The sequence below is a fragment of the Antechinus flavipes genome, chromosome 5, assembly GCF_016432865.1.
Source record: "Antechinus flavipes isolate AdamAnt ecotype Samford, QLD, Australia chromosome 5, AdamAnt_v2, whole genome shotgun sequence".
NCBI lineage: Eukaryota > Metazoa > Chordata > Mammalia > Dasyuromorphia > Dasyuridae > Antechinus > Antechinus flavipes.
The window spans coordinates 90,667,815-90,681,847 of NC_067402.1; the positions used below are offsets into that span (position 1 = coordinate 90,667,815).

A 14,033-nucleotide genomic window follows, 5' to 3' on the forward strand; every position below is an offset into this window, starting at 1 on the left:
AGGGTTAGTTATTATTACATATTTGTTGAAGAAAAGAACAAAGGAAAGGAGTGATGTATCAATCTATGTATAATGAGCATATGTTATAATGGGGAGAGTACTGGACTGCCAGCCAGAACACCTATGATTTAGTAATTATATCATTTAAGATAACAGGATTATAGATTTTAAAGATTAAAGATATTTACAAACTCAAACTTCAATTAATAGATTTTCAGGGAACCACCGAGGTGGTATAATTTCATCAAAGCCCCACAATCTGGAACTCTCAGATTTTCTGATTCCAAATACACTGCTTTCTTTTCAACATCCCTCAATCTCAGTTTACTCATTTGTAAAATGAGGATATTATCTGCCATTATTTTACCTTGGCAGTGTTGTTGATCAAATTTCATAATGGATGTGAAAACAAGTTTTGGAAGAATTTAAGAAATTATAAGGCCACATACATATTATTAAGTTGTATAGATACTATAGCTTACACATGGTTCAATATTTATCAAATTAAGAACTGTTATATACAAGGCATTGTATTAGATCTTGGGAGATTTACAAAAAATGAAATAAGAAATAGTGCTGCTCATAAGGAAGCTACAACTAGCTAATACGGCCTCAGTTAAGTAGCCAGAGAGCTTGAATGGAGTCAAGACCCGAGTTCAAATTTAACCTTAGACCCCAGTTGTGAGACCCTGGGCAAATTAGCCTCTGTTCCCTAAAATTTTCCCATTGTAAAAGTGGGGTACTAAAAGCACCCACCTCTCAGGGTTGTTATGAGGCTCCGGGGAAATATGTGTGTGTAAAACACCAATGAATGCTAGCTATTTTAATTTAATGTAATAGCAGTCTGTGCTTCTATCTCTTCCAAAAGAGTTTATCGCACCTGGCCGTCCTCCTCTCCGTCTTAGCCTATTTCACCCCCAGACAGACCTCTCTCAATGCATCCCCTCTATAAAATAAGGGGGCTGGACTCTTCATCTAAGGCTATTCTAAAAGCCTGAAATCGCCCGGGGCATCCTGGGGTGACCTGGGTTCTTAAAGGGCCAGTCCCTCAGCGAACCTGCTAAAGTACAAGGGGTGAAGAGACCCCAGGAGAGGGGAGATTTTTGGAGAAGGGGAGTCATTGGTGGTCTATCGGCCCGTGCCAGTTTAATCCATTCCTGGGATCAGCTTATTATTGTGGGGTCAAATGGTCAGCCTGGGGATCAGCGGGACATCATCATTAGTCACTCCCATTACAAGGGGTCTGGAGGAAGAGGGGCACAGTAGAATGAGTTGGAAGCCCCCAGCAGCTGTTTTATAGAAGGACCCACCACCCCGTCGCGGGTGCAGCTTCTGCGCAGGATCCGGTCCATCCCTTCTAGATTCCCTACTGCATTCTGGGACATGTAGTCTCGGATTAGTCTTAGAGCTCGCTTGGAGAGGAAGAACTTTACGCGGTGCATGATGGGAGACGCGGTGCGGCGACGGCGACGGCCTCGAAAAAAGCGGCTTTCTGGGACTTGAAGTCCGAGGCTTGTCTCCACTGTCCGGCTGGCGTCCCTGGAGTCGGAGACGGGCGAGTCCTGGAGAAGAGCACGCCGGGGTTTGTAGTCCTCTGACTTCCTCTAGCTCGAGCTTTTCCCGGAGGCCAGGAAGCCTCGAGGACTTCAGGTCCCATAATCCACGTCCCGCCGAGCAGGAGGGTAGGCAGGCGAGCGGGGCGGGGCGCGGCCTGGGGGGACTCCTTGTAGCCTCCTCCCCAGCTGAGCCGGGGTCCTAGCCTGGGAACCCGGGGCTCGCCAGGGGCCCCGTGGTCGTCGTGATGCAGAAGTATGAGAAACTGGAGAAGATAGGCGAAGGTAACTGGTTGGGAAATTCTTCTGCAAAGACCCTCCCCCCACTCCCTTCACCCTTTGCCCCTTACCCCTTACTCCTCTGCAAGCCCTGCAATTCCTCCTTCCGACCTCCCAAGCTTCGGCAGCCATCCCCTTGTTGCAAATGTACACCTTGGGCTCCCCCAGGCAGGCGTCCTCTCTTGCAAAATTGACACCCTCCTGCATGAAGCCCCGTCCCCCTAACCCCATCCTGCAAAAGATGCCCCTTTCCCCAGCTACCCCTTGCCCCGCAAACACTGGTTCCCCTCCCCCCGCTTCCCTCCAGGCTTCCCCCTAGTCATTTCCCAGCTTTCCTCCCTCTGCAGACCAGCGCCAGGCACCCCATTTGCTTATCGCTCTGCTGCTTTCTCTGGGTCTCCCTCGCCTAGGACCAGCCTGCCTCGTCCACTCTCCCACCAGAAATCATCCAGGCGCTTCTAATCCCTGCCCTTGCTTCTGTTTCCTTAAGTCTTAAATGTCCCTTTTTCAGCCTCTGCTGCCCGTCCGCCCACCCCCTTCCTGCATATCCCGCACCCCCCAAACCAAACCAAACCAACGCCCGCAATCCCCTACGGCCGCCTCGGGGGAGGAATGTTGGGGTGGGGGAGGGGGAGAGGTGGAAAGCAGCCTTGACTCCTCCCTCCCCTTCCCCTCCCCCTCTCCCCTTCCCCTCCCCCCCAGGCACCTATGGAACCGTGTTCAAGGCCAAGAACCGAGAGACCCACGAGATCGTGGCACTTAAACGGGTTCGCTTGGACGATGACGACGAGGTGGGCTCCGGGTTGGTGGGCCCCTGGGGGGAGGGGCTGCGCGGGTGTCCGAGCGCCCGGTCTCACTCTCCCTCCGTCCCGTCCCTCCCAGGGGGTCCCGAGCTCAGCCCTGAGAGAGATCTGCCTGCTTAAGGAACTGAAGCATAAGAACATTGTCAGGTCTGTTTGGGGAAGGGGCCCCTCATGGTGGTATCAGGCCACATGGGATTGAATGGAGGGAGGGCCGGGCAAGGTCACGGCCTCCCCTTCCCCTCCAGAGCCATCCGGGTGCAGTGGCAGGACATGGATCAGGGCCCCTGGAGATGCAGGGGGAGACCCTGGCCCTTTTTAAGCTAATCTCAGGCCTCAGTTCAGCTAGGCTGCTTCCACTCAGTGATTAATTGAATTAATTAATTATATTAAAGTTAATTAGGGAACAATTGAGGCAAAGCACGGCCTCTCTCACCTAGTCAAAAAAAATCTAAATAAGTCAATCTGAGAGGGACGATCCGCAGGGTTTCTGGCCCCAACAGAAATGATTGCTGTTTACCTCCGCTCTGAGTGCCTGACTGGGTCACTGGGAGGAGCTGAGCACAGGCAGATTGGAAATTGCAGCTGGGAAGTTAGGATTGGGGAAATTGGGAGGGATGGGGTATCAGTACCTGAGTGGTGCTGGGGGTTAAAGGGTTCTGGGTTTGGGCGTGCAAGCGGGAGGTCTGCGCTGGGCATCCAGGTGAGGAGCTGGGACCAAAGATCCAAAGGGTTTGACTTAAGGGTGAGAATAGCAGAATTCCGTCTGGCTTCCCGTCGGCCTGACTTCATCTTTCTCCCTTCCCTTTCTCTTCCTCCCCCAAAAAGGCTTCATGATGTTTTGCACAGTGACAAGAAACTGACCCTGGTTTTTGAGTTCTGTGACCAAGTAAGGAGAGGGGGCAGCCCAGGGGAGGGGCAGCCCTGATGTGCAAAGAGTGAGGCTGAGACAACCCATCTTTCTTCCCCTTCCCCCAGGATTTGAAGAAATATTTTGACAGTTGCAATGGAGACCTGGACCCCGAGATTGTGAAGGTGAGGTGGTAATCGGGGAAAACAAGGGCCGAATTTAGGCAGTATTTGGCCTTCATCGGGTGTGAGAGTGTATTTGATTCAGTTCCACAAACATATTAAAGATCGTCTTTGTATAGAGTACGGTGCTCAGCACTAGGGAGCCAAAGGTAGAAATTGTCTAACACGATCTGGGTAAGCACAGGCAGCTGCGGTTCAGAGGACAGAGAAGGAAGACTCTGGGTTCAGAACTGGCCTCGGACTTACTAGTTGTGTGCAAGTCACTTCACTCTGTTTGCCTCGGTTTCCTCATCTGTAAAGTGAGGGGGAGAAGGAAATGGCCAGCCACTCCAGTGTCTCTGCCAAGAAAACCCTCAATGGAATCATGATCATGACTCAATTAAACGCAATCTAATCAGATTATTAGCACCTGTCTGCGTGTCTTGCCTAGTGCTAGGGCTGTGTCTAAGATAAAGACAAGGCTGTAATCACTGTTTTCACAGAGCACAAAGTATTGTTAGAATGAAAACTCAGACATGAAATAGCTGGAGGATTAGTTAAGATAGTATATGATTAAGGGCCAGGATGTATTCAGGAATACTAATGAGGTCAGGAGAGAGAGAGAGTGTGGATCAGAGTGGCCGAGAAATGGGATTTGAACTGAGCCATGAAGGGTGGATTTGTTTTCCCTGGTAGTGGGATTGTTGGATGGGAGTGGGGAGGTTGACTGAACCAGAGACCCAAATGAGAGAGAGATGTACTGCAGGGGAAAGGCATATAGACCAGCTTACTGGAGTTGGAACAGTACTGGGGAACAGTCTAATCTAGGGCTAGTTAGGAAAATGTATGAGAATATCTGATGTTTTTCTCCACTTCTCCCCTTCCCTGTAGTCATTCCTTTTTCAACTGCTTAAAGGCCTTGGATTCTGCCACAGCCGTAATGTTCTGCACCGGGACCTGAAGCCCCAGAACCTTCTAATTAATCGGGTATTGTGTCAGGGTGAAGAGAAAGAGGGTGGCAAGGGGTGGGACTAGGAACTGGGTGCCTGTGGTCTAGGTTTGAGAGCTCAGGCTGAGAAGGAGAAGCTTTCCCTGGGACCAGTTAGATCTTTTCTAAATGGGAAAGAATAATGGAGTAAAAAAGTTCCACTGGACTTGAAGTCAGTAGACCTGGGTTCACTTGTATAACTGGGCAAATTATTTTCCTTTTATGAACCTCAGTCTCTTACTCTGTAAAATAGATGCTAACATTTGGGTGATTGTGAGGGATACACTTTGTAAGCTGTAGAAATGTCTGTTTTATCATTGCTGTCTCCTCTGATTCTCACTGATAGACGTTCTCCCTTTTTACTTCTCGTTCCTCTACCTTCAGAATGGGGAGCTCAAGCTGGCTGATTTTGGCTTGGCGCGAGCCTTTGGGATCCCTGTTCGATGTTACTCTGCAGAGGTGAGCCTTGGTACCCAGAAGGAAATGGGGGGGGGGGGGGACGGAGATTCCTTCTCATTGTCCCCAGTCCAGTTCCTTGGAACATCATTCTTGCTTCCTCATTTCTGTTCCCTCCTCTGTGAGGGGAATCTTCTCCCAATTCTGTTATCCTAGCTTGGAGGGTCACTGTAGGCTTGGGTCCTTTCCATCTCCCCCAGGTGGTCACTTTGTGGTACCGTCCGCCAGATGTCCTATTCGGGGCCAAACTATACTCCACATCCATTGACATGTGGTCAGCTGGATGCATCTTTGCAGGTGATAAAATGGGGGGGCTGGATCTGGCTGTTTTGCTTCCCTATCAGAGTCGGTCAAATCTGTTGGTTATGTTCTCAGGGAAAAGGAGTTTGTGGACAGTTGATTGGAGGGGAGATGGGGGAGGTGGGGATGAGAACACTTGGGTAGGGAGAAGCACATTAAATATGAGGGTGGTCTGAGGCAGTGGTGGAGGGGACTGGGAGCCCATCTGAAGCATGAGCCATCCACAGTCTCTCACTGACTTTCTGTCTTCCACAGAACTGGCCAATGCTGGGCGGCCTCTCTTCCCTGGGAATGATGTAGATGATCAGCTGAAAAGAATCTTCCGATATCCTTCCAATTTTTGAGTTAGAGAATCCCCCTCCCCAGATCCTAGGGCTGAATTATAATTCCTGAGCCTGTAGGAAATAGAGTATGGACATTAATTGGGCTAGGGACAGGGTAGAGTTGGAGAGGTACAGGCTGCAAAGGAGTCAGGAATCCTTGAGGAACAAGACAAGGACTTTGATGAAATAGAAACACATTTGTCAAGTTATATGAACAAAAGACAGTTCTTCAGTGTGAAGAATTCAATTCAACATTTTTATGCCATGTGCTGGGGATGAGGGAATCACTCCCTACCCTTAGGAGCTTATATTCTACAGGGAGGAAAAAACATAGGCATAGATAAATAAATAAAAATAAATAAATGAAGTAACTTGAGGGCTGAGGAGACATTAGCAACTGGATCAAGCCTAATGGAGCAGGTTGTACTTGGGTTGAGTCTTAACAGTAGTAGGAGTTCCCTAGAGGTAAAGAGGGAAAGTGTTCCAGATGTGGGAAGTAGCCTCTGCAAAGGTTTGGAGGCAGGAGATGGAGTACATCTATACGAGATATACAAGATACCCAGTATAGCTACAATGTAGAGTGTGCAAGGGGACTAATGTGAAGTTAATCGGGAAGAACAGATTGAAGTCAGACCCCTGAAAGGCATTAAATGCCAAGGAAAATTTGAAGTTTATTTTAGAGAGACCAAGAAAGTACCCACCGAAGCTTCAGGCCTTGTTTTAAGGATGTTCATTTGGCAGCCATATGGAGGATGGATTGGAGAGTGAAAAGGCCAGGCAGCTAAGTCAGAGGGGATGAGCAGCTGGGTCAGAACAAGGGGATGCATGTTAAAGTATGGGTGTAGAATTGAGAAGACTCAACAGCCGGCTGTATAGAGGAGAAGAGGAGTGGAAAGGGGTGAGGATGACTCTAATTTCAATCCCTGGAGTGAGAGACTAGGATTTGTTAGTTAGAACACTAGGATTGGAGGCGGGAGGTCGGTTGAGTCCAGCTCCTGCTAGGCCATTGTGGCTTCCCTGGGCATTGGTTTTCTTATTAATAAAGAAAACGCTTATTAATGAAGGGAGGGGCAGTGTGCTGCGGCATTGGAGACCAGGGGCCCAGCTCTGCTGCTTGCTATTACCTTGGACAAATGATCGCATTTGCCTGGGATTCAGTATCATCATGTAAATGAAGGCATTGGACTATATCAGTACTTTCCAATGGTTTTCTGCTTTTTTGGTTTTGGTCCACAAACTCCTTTCAGCAGCAACAACCAATGTGAACTTCTAGAGTAAATGAATATACTGTTTGTGATATTCTTGACCGTAGTTTGCTAATTACAGTGCCACTGGAGAATTCCCACTAAATGGAAATCACTGGACTAGCAGATCTCTTAGTTCAACACTAGAGCTGTAATCTTAAGATCTTTCTATCTCATGGGATTGTTGTTAGGATCAAATGGGCCCCTGGAATGCTTTATAAACTTTTGAAGAGCTATTTAAAAAACATTTTTAAAAATTTTTTTAAAAATTTAAAAATTAAAAAAATTGTTCTTATTAAATGCTTCCAGAGATGACCCTTTAGTTCAGTTTTGGGCCCCCAGGAAAACAGTAGCAGTGGGAATAGTAGAGGGCTTAGATTATTCGAGGAAAGCTCCCTGGAGGGGTGTGAGGTAGGAAAGATGCCTTAGGAGGTGGAAGTAGAGAAGTTTTAACTTGGAAGTGAAGGAAAGAATGATTAATATGATATTAAGAAGATTTTAGAGTGGGAGTTGAGAGTAGAAAAGAACCTCAGACCATAAGAGCTGGGGTCAAAGTAGTGTTCTGTGGTGGAAGAATTCAGGAGAGAGGAGGAGAAACTGGAGGGATCTATCCATCAGCATGGATCAAGGTGGAGTGGATGCAGAGACCTAAGGGGCTTAGTCACGGAGACGGAGGGCAAAGGGAGACCAAGGATGGAAGCGCCACTCTGAGTGTTGGATTCCACCCGTGGCTCTGCTGCGGACGGGCTCTGGGACTTCAGACAGGTCCTCGAACTGGTCTCCCTCACACTCTCACACACATGCACTCATACACACATTTACACACCCACTTTTCTGGGGGCTCACTCGCTGTGGGGGGTAGCAGAGACCGAGGTGAGAGTCCCAGGTCTCACACACCTTCCCTCGGTTCTCATCACGACCCTTAACCTCGGCTCTCACGCTGCTGGGGACCCCAACTGAAGAGCAGTGGCCTGCCATGACCAAGCTTCCAGACTACAAGGTAGGCGTGAGTTCAGCCTAGGACACAAGCTCCTTTGATGTCTGAGAGCCGAGTCTCCTCCTCTAGCGTCTCCTTCCTGCTCCCGTGGCTGCCCTCGTGTGACCCATGTGTCTCCCCCTCCTACTGTCCCCAGCTCAGCCTCCGTTGAAGCCCTAATACCCCACCCTCCCCCCCCCCAGTTCCCGCGGATGCTGCCGTGTGTCTGAGCCCCCGTTTCCCTCTCTAGCCTTACCCCATGTATCCAGCAACGACATCACTTGTCAATGTTGTCCCCAAGCTCAACGCCACAGGGAGGGACCTACTGCAGGTAAAGGGCCAGGTGTTCTGGGACTGAGAGGAGGAAGGGTCAGGTTGATTGTGGATGGGGGGGAAGGGAAGGTGGGAGGAGTGCATGTGCTTCTTGTACTGAGGGAGGGGGTGGCCAGGGGCACTCTGGGAGTCGGGAGAAGGGAAAGGACCAGGTCCCCTGTCTAGCCCCATTCCAATTTCTCCCTCTCCCCTAGAACCTGCTCAAGTGTAACCCAGTTCAACGCATCTCAGCGGAAGAAGCTTTGCAGCATCCCTACTTCTCTGACTTCTGCCCTCCCTAGCCAGGGGTCTCCTTTGCCCTTTCCATGTCCAGAGAACCGAGTCCACTACCCTCGACCCCTCTAGGTCCTCAGATTGGGAGCTGCTCGATGCGCTCTCGCCTTGCTGGCCCATCCTCTTCCCTACCTACCCAGGGACCCTGGGGCAGGAGAAATAGACCCTGGGAGCTAAGGGATTGGAGCCTCCTTTGCCCATTTCTCTTCCCTGGCCCTTCTCTAGACTCCCCCGCCCCATTGGAAAAGGGGTAGGGGTGGGGATGGTGCTATGCACTTAAGCTCTGCTACTTGGGCCAGATGTTTGGGGTCAGCCTTGGTGGGGTTAGGGGTGTGAAGGATGGATGCCAGCCGGAGCCCCTGTCCCCCCACTTCCTGCGTTCCCCCCCTTATGTATGGACTTTATTTAATTTCATAAATTGGCTTCTTTCCCACAAATCTAGGCTTATGTCATGAGAGAAGGTGTGTGTGTCTTTCTGTTCTGAGACATGGTAGCAGAGGCCTGAAGACTGTGACCTGCCTCCACTTACTAACATGTCCAGCCATCATCTCCCCCCACTCACTCTCATGGCCCCCTTTTGGCTCACGGTCCAGTTTCTTAGGAACCCAGTGAAACCCGTCACTCAGAAGAGGGATTAGATTGGGCCTGCTCTGCCCACCAGAGGGCAGAAGTCAACACTAGGTGGAAATTAGGGCTCAGTTTTGGATCATCCAGAGGAAAGTCTTCCTAGGCAATTAGACCTAGCCATAAGTGGCATATGGGCCGCCCGGGAGCTCTCTTCCTGGGGGTCTTCAGCTCGGTGAGTTGCTGTGCTGGGGGTCTCATGCAGAGGATGAACTGGTTCCTGAGCCCCCTCCACTTGTAGGTGTCTGTGGAACCTGACTTGAGGGTGAACCTTTATGCTTGACTTCTGCCCAAAGGCTGGGAGATGTATGGGCTTATTCTGAGTACTGGTTGGGGGCAGGGAGGGGGAATTAGGACTAGAAAATGAGAGTTGTCATTTATTAATAAACAGTATGGCTTTGACTGCTTTGTGCTCTGCCCTCTCCCATTCGCTCCATAACATAACTCGAGGTGGGAGGACCCTGAGATCAAAATATCAGACGTGACTCCCCTGCCCCCCAACTATTACTGTCCAGCATTGCCAGAGCAATCCAATGCCAGGGGAGTCCTGGGTATGTGGTAAGTGAGAGCCCTTTGACCCACCGGCAGGAGTCTGTGGCCAAGTCAAGTCTAAGGAATGTGGAGAGCAGCTTTCTGGTTTTTTTTCATTTTTCCTAGAGCATTTTTGTGCTAGAGCAGCCAGCTATGGGCACAGCAAGGCTCACTGAAGTCAGTAAATAGTTTGGGAAGTGGACAGATTATATTTCCATTTCCAAAAAGTATCCAGTGCAGGTTCTCTCATTGAGAGGTGTTTAGGACTAAGTATTAACAACAGGATGAAATCCTCCCAGACAGGATAGTAGGTCGTTTTATCAAATGGCAGAGCTAAGATGGGAACCCGAGTCTCCGGATTCACTGTCCAGTGCTCTTCCTTCCCCTTCCTGCAGTCAGTCAATAAACCAGTCAGTGCCACGGGTGTTGTACAAAGGGCTAAGAGACAGTCCCTGCTCTTGAGGAGCTCACGACCTGTTCCAAACTTCTCGTTTCTAAATGCATTGCAACATTGCTGTATTGTTTTCTGCCCTCCTACAGATCTCGGCTCTGATAACTTCCAGCCATGTGACTGTGGGCAATTCCCCTTCACTTTTCAGGTCTGTTTCTTTATCTGTAAAACTGGATGATAATGTATGCTCCCTGGCCACCCCCGTTATTTTGACTAGAGTCGTCATGTGAGAGGCTTCTACTAGGGAGGCTGTAAGGCAAGAGGAAGAGATACTGCATTTCTGGTGTCGTTTTGGGGGAGGAAATGACAGATGATGGCCAGTTCCCGGGTTTTGTTTCCCTCCCTCTTTTCTTGATTTATGCACAGCTCCTGAGCGTCAAGTGTCTGAGGACACATTTGAACTGGGGGCCTCCTGACTCCGGGGCTGGTTACCCACCCGTCCATTCGGCCACCCAGCCGCCCCTCGGAGCTCTACTTTCCAGCACTTGGCTCTGTGGCTGGTAAGCCTGGCTTCTAGATCAGAGAAAAAGTAGCCGGAGGAGAGGCTCCTTGTCGCTGTTAGCAATAAAGAAGAGGAAGATGCAGTAGCTTTTCTCCCCCAGCCCTCACCCCAAGCACTCCTTGGGATGAAGGGACTGTACCCCTGCAGCACTCAAAGTTCTCCCTCCGTCCATTTGTAGTCAGTGTAACCTCATCTTGGGTCGGGAATCGGGGAGGAAGGGCAAGAGTGCTTTTTAGCAGCACTCAGCCTGAACCCATTAAGCTTTGGTGGGAGAATTTCGGGCAGTGTGTCAGGACATTGAGAGAGGTTTTTGAACGGAAGGATTTTTCTCCCCCACCCCACCCACCCCCTATATATATATATATATATGTACATACACACACACACACACATATATATATTCTTGTGATATGGAAGGCCTGTCTAAGCCACCTCCTATCTCGTTTTTCATCTCTAGCAAAAGTCACTCTTTTCAAACAGCCATTCTGGGTTCTCGCCCATCAGCAGCTTTATTTGGAGAGGGGCTAGCAGGCTAGTGCATGCAGGACAGGGAGCCCCGGGGGACAACAGATCGGACCTGAGTCTAGAGGCGAGTGACCAGGTAGCAGGTCCGGTGAGAAGTGGAAACAGTCCTGGTGACCCCACAGGGGGGAGTGGGAGGCCTAGGAGAGGGGAAGGAGATCAGTTGGGATCAGGTGACTTCAGAGCTTTACAAACACCACGCCCACCCCGGCTCGGGCTTGCCTCCTGGACTTCCCTTTGCTCACATACTTCCTTGGAAGGGAAGGAGAAGCACTAGTCAGGGTCCCCTTGTCTTGATCAGGGGTTCAGGAGGGTGGGATGAGGTGATCTCTCATTACCTGGGTTTAGCAGTGAAGTGGAGTCCCGGACTTCGGTGGATGTCAATCCCTTGTTGGAGCTATCACGTGGGATATGGGAAGCCGCAAATAGGAATGGCAGCCAGATATTGGAAAGAAATCAACTGTCAGAGCCAAAGGGGGTCTTAGAGACCATCTATCTGGCTAGACACCTTTCATTTCACTAATAGGGAAACAGACCTGGAGAAATGAAATGTCTTGAGCAGGTCACAAACCTAGTAAGTGCCCAAGACAAGCTCTCCTGGTTCTTGGTTTCCAGGCCGGAGCAGCTTACAGTGCTCTCTGCTCCCTTTCCCCCAGGATTTCCTCTGTTTGCTTGGTGCTTACAGAAAATTCTGTAAACTTAGAGTACTAGAAAAATCAGTAATTAGCAGCATTACCAGGCTGTTCCTGGGTCTCTTCTGTGACCTCCTCCTATTTTGGAAGTAACCAAGAACCCTGTCCTGGAAAACCTGAGAAGAGAGGAGAGCGATGTGTGAGACACTCCCTAGTTTTGTCCACCTGTTGTCCACATTCTCTGTTGGGTCCCTACAAGCCCTCCCCCCTCCCCTCAGAACTTACAATGGGCTCCCATCCTACCTCAAAGAGAAAGTCCAGGATCTCCAGAATGGTCAGCAGGCTGGCACCAATGAAGAGCCCCATCTGGCCTCCAATGTCGCCTGGGAAGGAGCAAGAAGAGCCACGCTCTCCCCTCTGTTCCAGGCCGCGCCAGCCCCGCCTCCACCCCAGACTCCTCTGGCCCAACCTCTGCCCGGGACCCCGTCCACTCCCGGGACCCTGGCTCTGGAGCCTAGATTGTGTCCCCACTCCCCAAGGCTCATCCCTCACCCAGCAGATCGGCCACTCCGTAGGCTTTCTTCTGCTCCACGGTCTCATAGTTAAGTGCCTCAAAGAAGATGTCTAGCACCAGAACGTTATCCCTGAGGGTAGAAGGGACCGCGGCTGATTCCCAGGGCCTGGGGCCAGGACCAGCGAGTTCTCCCTCTCCCTCCAAGCAACCCCCCGCATGGAGAGACCAGGCCGTGTGTGAGAGTGTGTGTGAATGTGAATGTGTGTGTGTGTCTGTGTGTGTGTGTCTGTGAGAGTGTGTGTGTGTCTGTGTGTGAGTGTGAATGTGTGAGTGTGTCTGAGTGTGAATGTGTATGTGTGTCTGTGTGTGTGTGTCTGTGAGAGTGTGTGAGTGTGTCTGTGTGTGAGTGTGAATGTGTGAGTGTGTCTGAGTGTGAATGTGTGTGTGTGTCTGTGTGTGAATGTGTGTGTGTCTGTGAGAGTGTGTGTGTCTGTGAGTGTGTGTGAGTGTGTCTGTGTGTGAGTGTGAATGTGTGTGTGTGTCTGTGTGTCTGTGAGAGTGAGTGTGTCTGTGAGTGTGAGTGTGTCTGTGAGAGTGTGTGAGTGTGTGTGAGTGTGAATGTGTGTGTGTCTGTGAGAGTGTGTGTGTGAGTGTGTCTGTGTGTGAGTGTGAATGTGTGTGAGTGTGTCTGTGAGTGTGAGTGTGTCTGTGAGAGTGTGTGAGTGTGTGTGAGTGTGAATGTGTGTGTGTCTGTGAGAGTGTGTGTGTGAGTGTGTCTGTGTGTGAGTGTGAATGTGTGTGAGTGTGTCTGTGAGAGTGAGTGTGTCTGAGTGTGAGTGTGTCTGTGAGAGTGTGTGAGTGTGTGTGTCTGTGAGAGTGTGTGTGTCTGTGAGTGTGTGTGAGTGTGTCTGTGTGTGAGTGTGAATGTGTGTGTGTGTGTCTGTGTGTGTGAGTGTGTCTGTGAGAGTGAGTGTGTCTGTGAGAGTGTGTGAGTGTGTGTGTCTGAGTGTGAATGTGTGTGTGTCTGTGAGAGTGTGTGTGTGTCTGTGTGTGAGTGTGAATGTGTGTGTATCTGTGAGAGTGTGTGAGTGTGTCTGAGTGTGAATGTGTGTGTGTCTGTGTGTGTGTGAGTGTGTCTGTGAGAGTATGTGAGTGTGTCTGTGAGTGTGTATGTGTGTGTGTGAGTGTGAGTGCCTGCTGGAGGAAGGAAGGGATACGGGGGTCAGGCTCTCCCTGAGCCCGCGGGTATCGGTCCCTCATCCCCAGGTGTGTAAGTTGGAAGAGAAGCTCTAAGGTGTCCTGGCTGTGTCGCTCCCCCCCCCCCGCTTCCCCCCCATTTTATGGGGATCCCCCCTGTGTATGTGGTACCCCCGGGTCCCTGTGCGCGCGCGGACATCAGGCTCCCAGGCTCCGTCCTGTCCCCGCCCGGCGCCCGTCCGTGTGTGTGTGGGGGGGCCCGTGAATGTTGTGGAACTGGGGGGGGCACGCGGGGGTCCGCACTTGTGCGCCTTGGGGTGGGCGGCGACTCACGCTATGTACTGCTTGCTGCGGTTGTATTTCTGGGCCAGGAAGCTGGCGGACGCGCGGCTGGGGATCCGGACCATGGAGAGCTCCTTTTCAAAGCGCGTGCTGGCGCAGGGGCTGGGGCAGGGGCAGGCCGTGTCCTTCCTCAGCATGCTGTCTGGGGGGAGAGCCACGGAACGCGGGGCTGGGCCGGGCCG

At 50.8% G+C, this 14,033-nt stretch overlaps 2 protein-coding genes across 5 annotated transcripts in view; one reads left to right on the plus strand and one right to left on the minus strand.

Moving 5' to 3' along the window:
* The first annotated feature begins 886 nt into the window (after positions 1-886).
* CDK5 (cyclin dependent kinase 5) lies at positions 887-9,562 on the plus strand. 2 transcript variants are annotated; one of them, XM_051962586.1, is made up of 12 exons: positions 887-1,838; positions 2,535-2,623; positions 2,715-2,782; positions 3,461-3,521; positions 3,611-3,667; positions 4,535-4,630; positions 5,016-5,090; positions 5,288-5,384; positions 5,643-5,712; positions 7,894-7,954; positions 8,181-8,261; positions 8,458-9,562. In XM_051962586.1, exons 1-12 carry the CDS (start codon positions 1,802-1,804, stop codon positions 8,542-8,544), a joined length of 879 nt encoding a protein of 292 aa, XP_051818546.1. In that variant the 5' UTR covers positions 887-1,801; the 3' UTR covers positions 8,545-9,562. The 2 variants fall into 2 exon arrangements, with proteins under 2 accessions (XP_051818546.1, XP_051818545.1); XM_051962585.1 differs by lacking the exons at positions 887-1,838; positions 2,535-2,623; positions 2,715-2,782 and having other exon boundaries at positions 2,814-3,521.
* Positions 9,563-11,127: 1,565 nt separating this feature from the next.
* The window catches only part of ASIC3 (acid sensing ion channel subunit 3), a 14,624-nt gene continuing 11,718 nt past the window's right edge, over positions 11,128-14,033 (minus strand). The window contains exons 6-11 of one of the 3 annotated variants that reach the window (XM_051963433.1): positions 13,843-13,993; positions 12,351-12,442; positions 12,102-12,181; positions 11,903-11,974; positions 11,505-11,563; positions 11,128-11,306 (exon numbers count right to left, since the gene is read on the minus strand). In XM_051963433.1, the coding sequence (XP_051819393.1) occupies positions 11,228-11,306; positions 11,505-11,563; positions 11,903-11,974; positions 12,102-12,181; positions 12,351-12,442; positions 13,843-13,993 (533 nt within the window). In that variant the 3' untranslated portion in view covers positions 11,128-11,227. Of the gene's footprint in view, positions 11,307-11,504; positions 11,703-11,902; positions 11,975-12,101; positions 12,182-12,350; positions 12,443-13,842; positions 13,994-14,033 lie in introns of those variants that run through there. The other 2 variants (XR_007947902.1, XM_051963434.1) reach the window with 2 other exon arrangements.

Coding starts and splice junctions, on each gene's coding strand:
- CDK5 (XM_051962585.1), top strand. CDS start 3,138: ATGATTGCTGTTTACCTCCGCTCTGAGTGCCTGACTGGGTCACTGGGA. Junction 5,091..5,287: donor TTCGATGTTACTCTGCAGAG/GTGAGCCTTGGT, acceptor CATCTCCCCCAG/GTGGTCACTTTGTGGTACCG. Junction 8,262..8,457: donor CAGGGAGGGACCTACTGCAG/GTAAAGGGCCAG, acceptor CCTCTCCCCTAG/AACCTGCTCAAGTGTAACCC.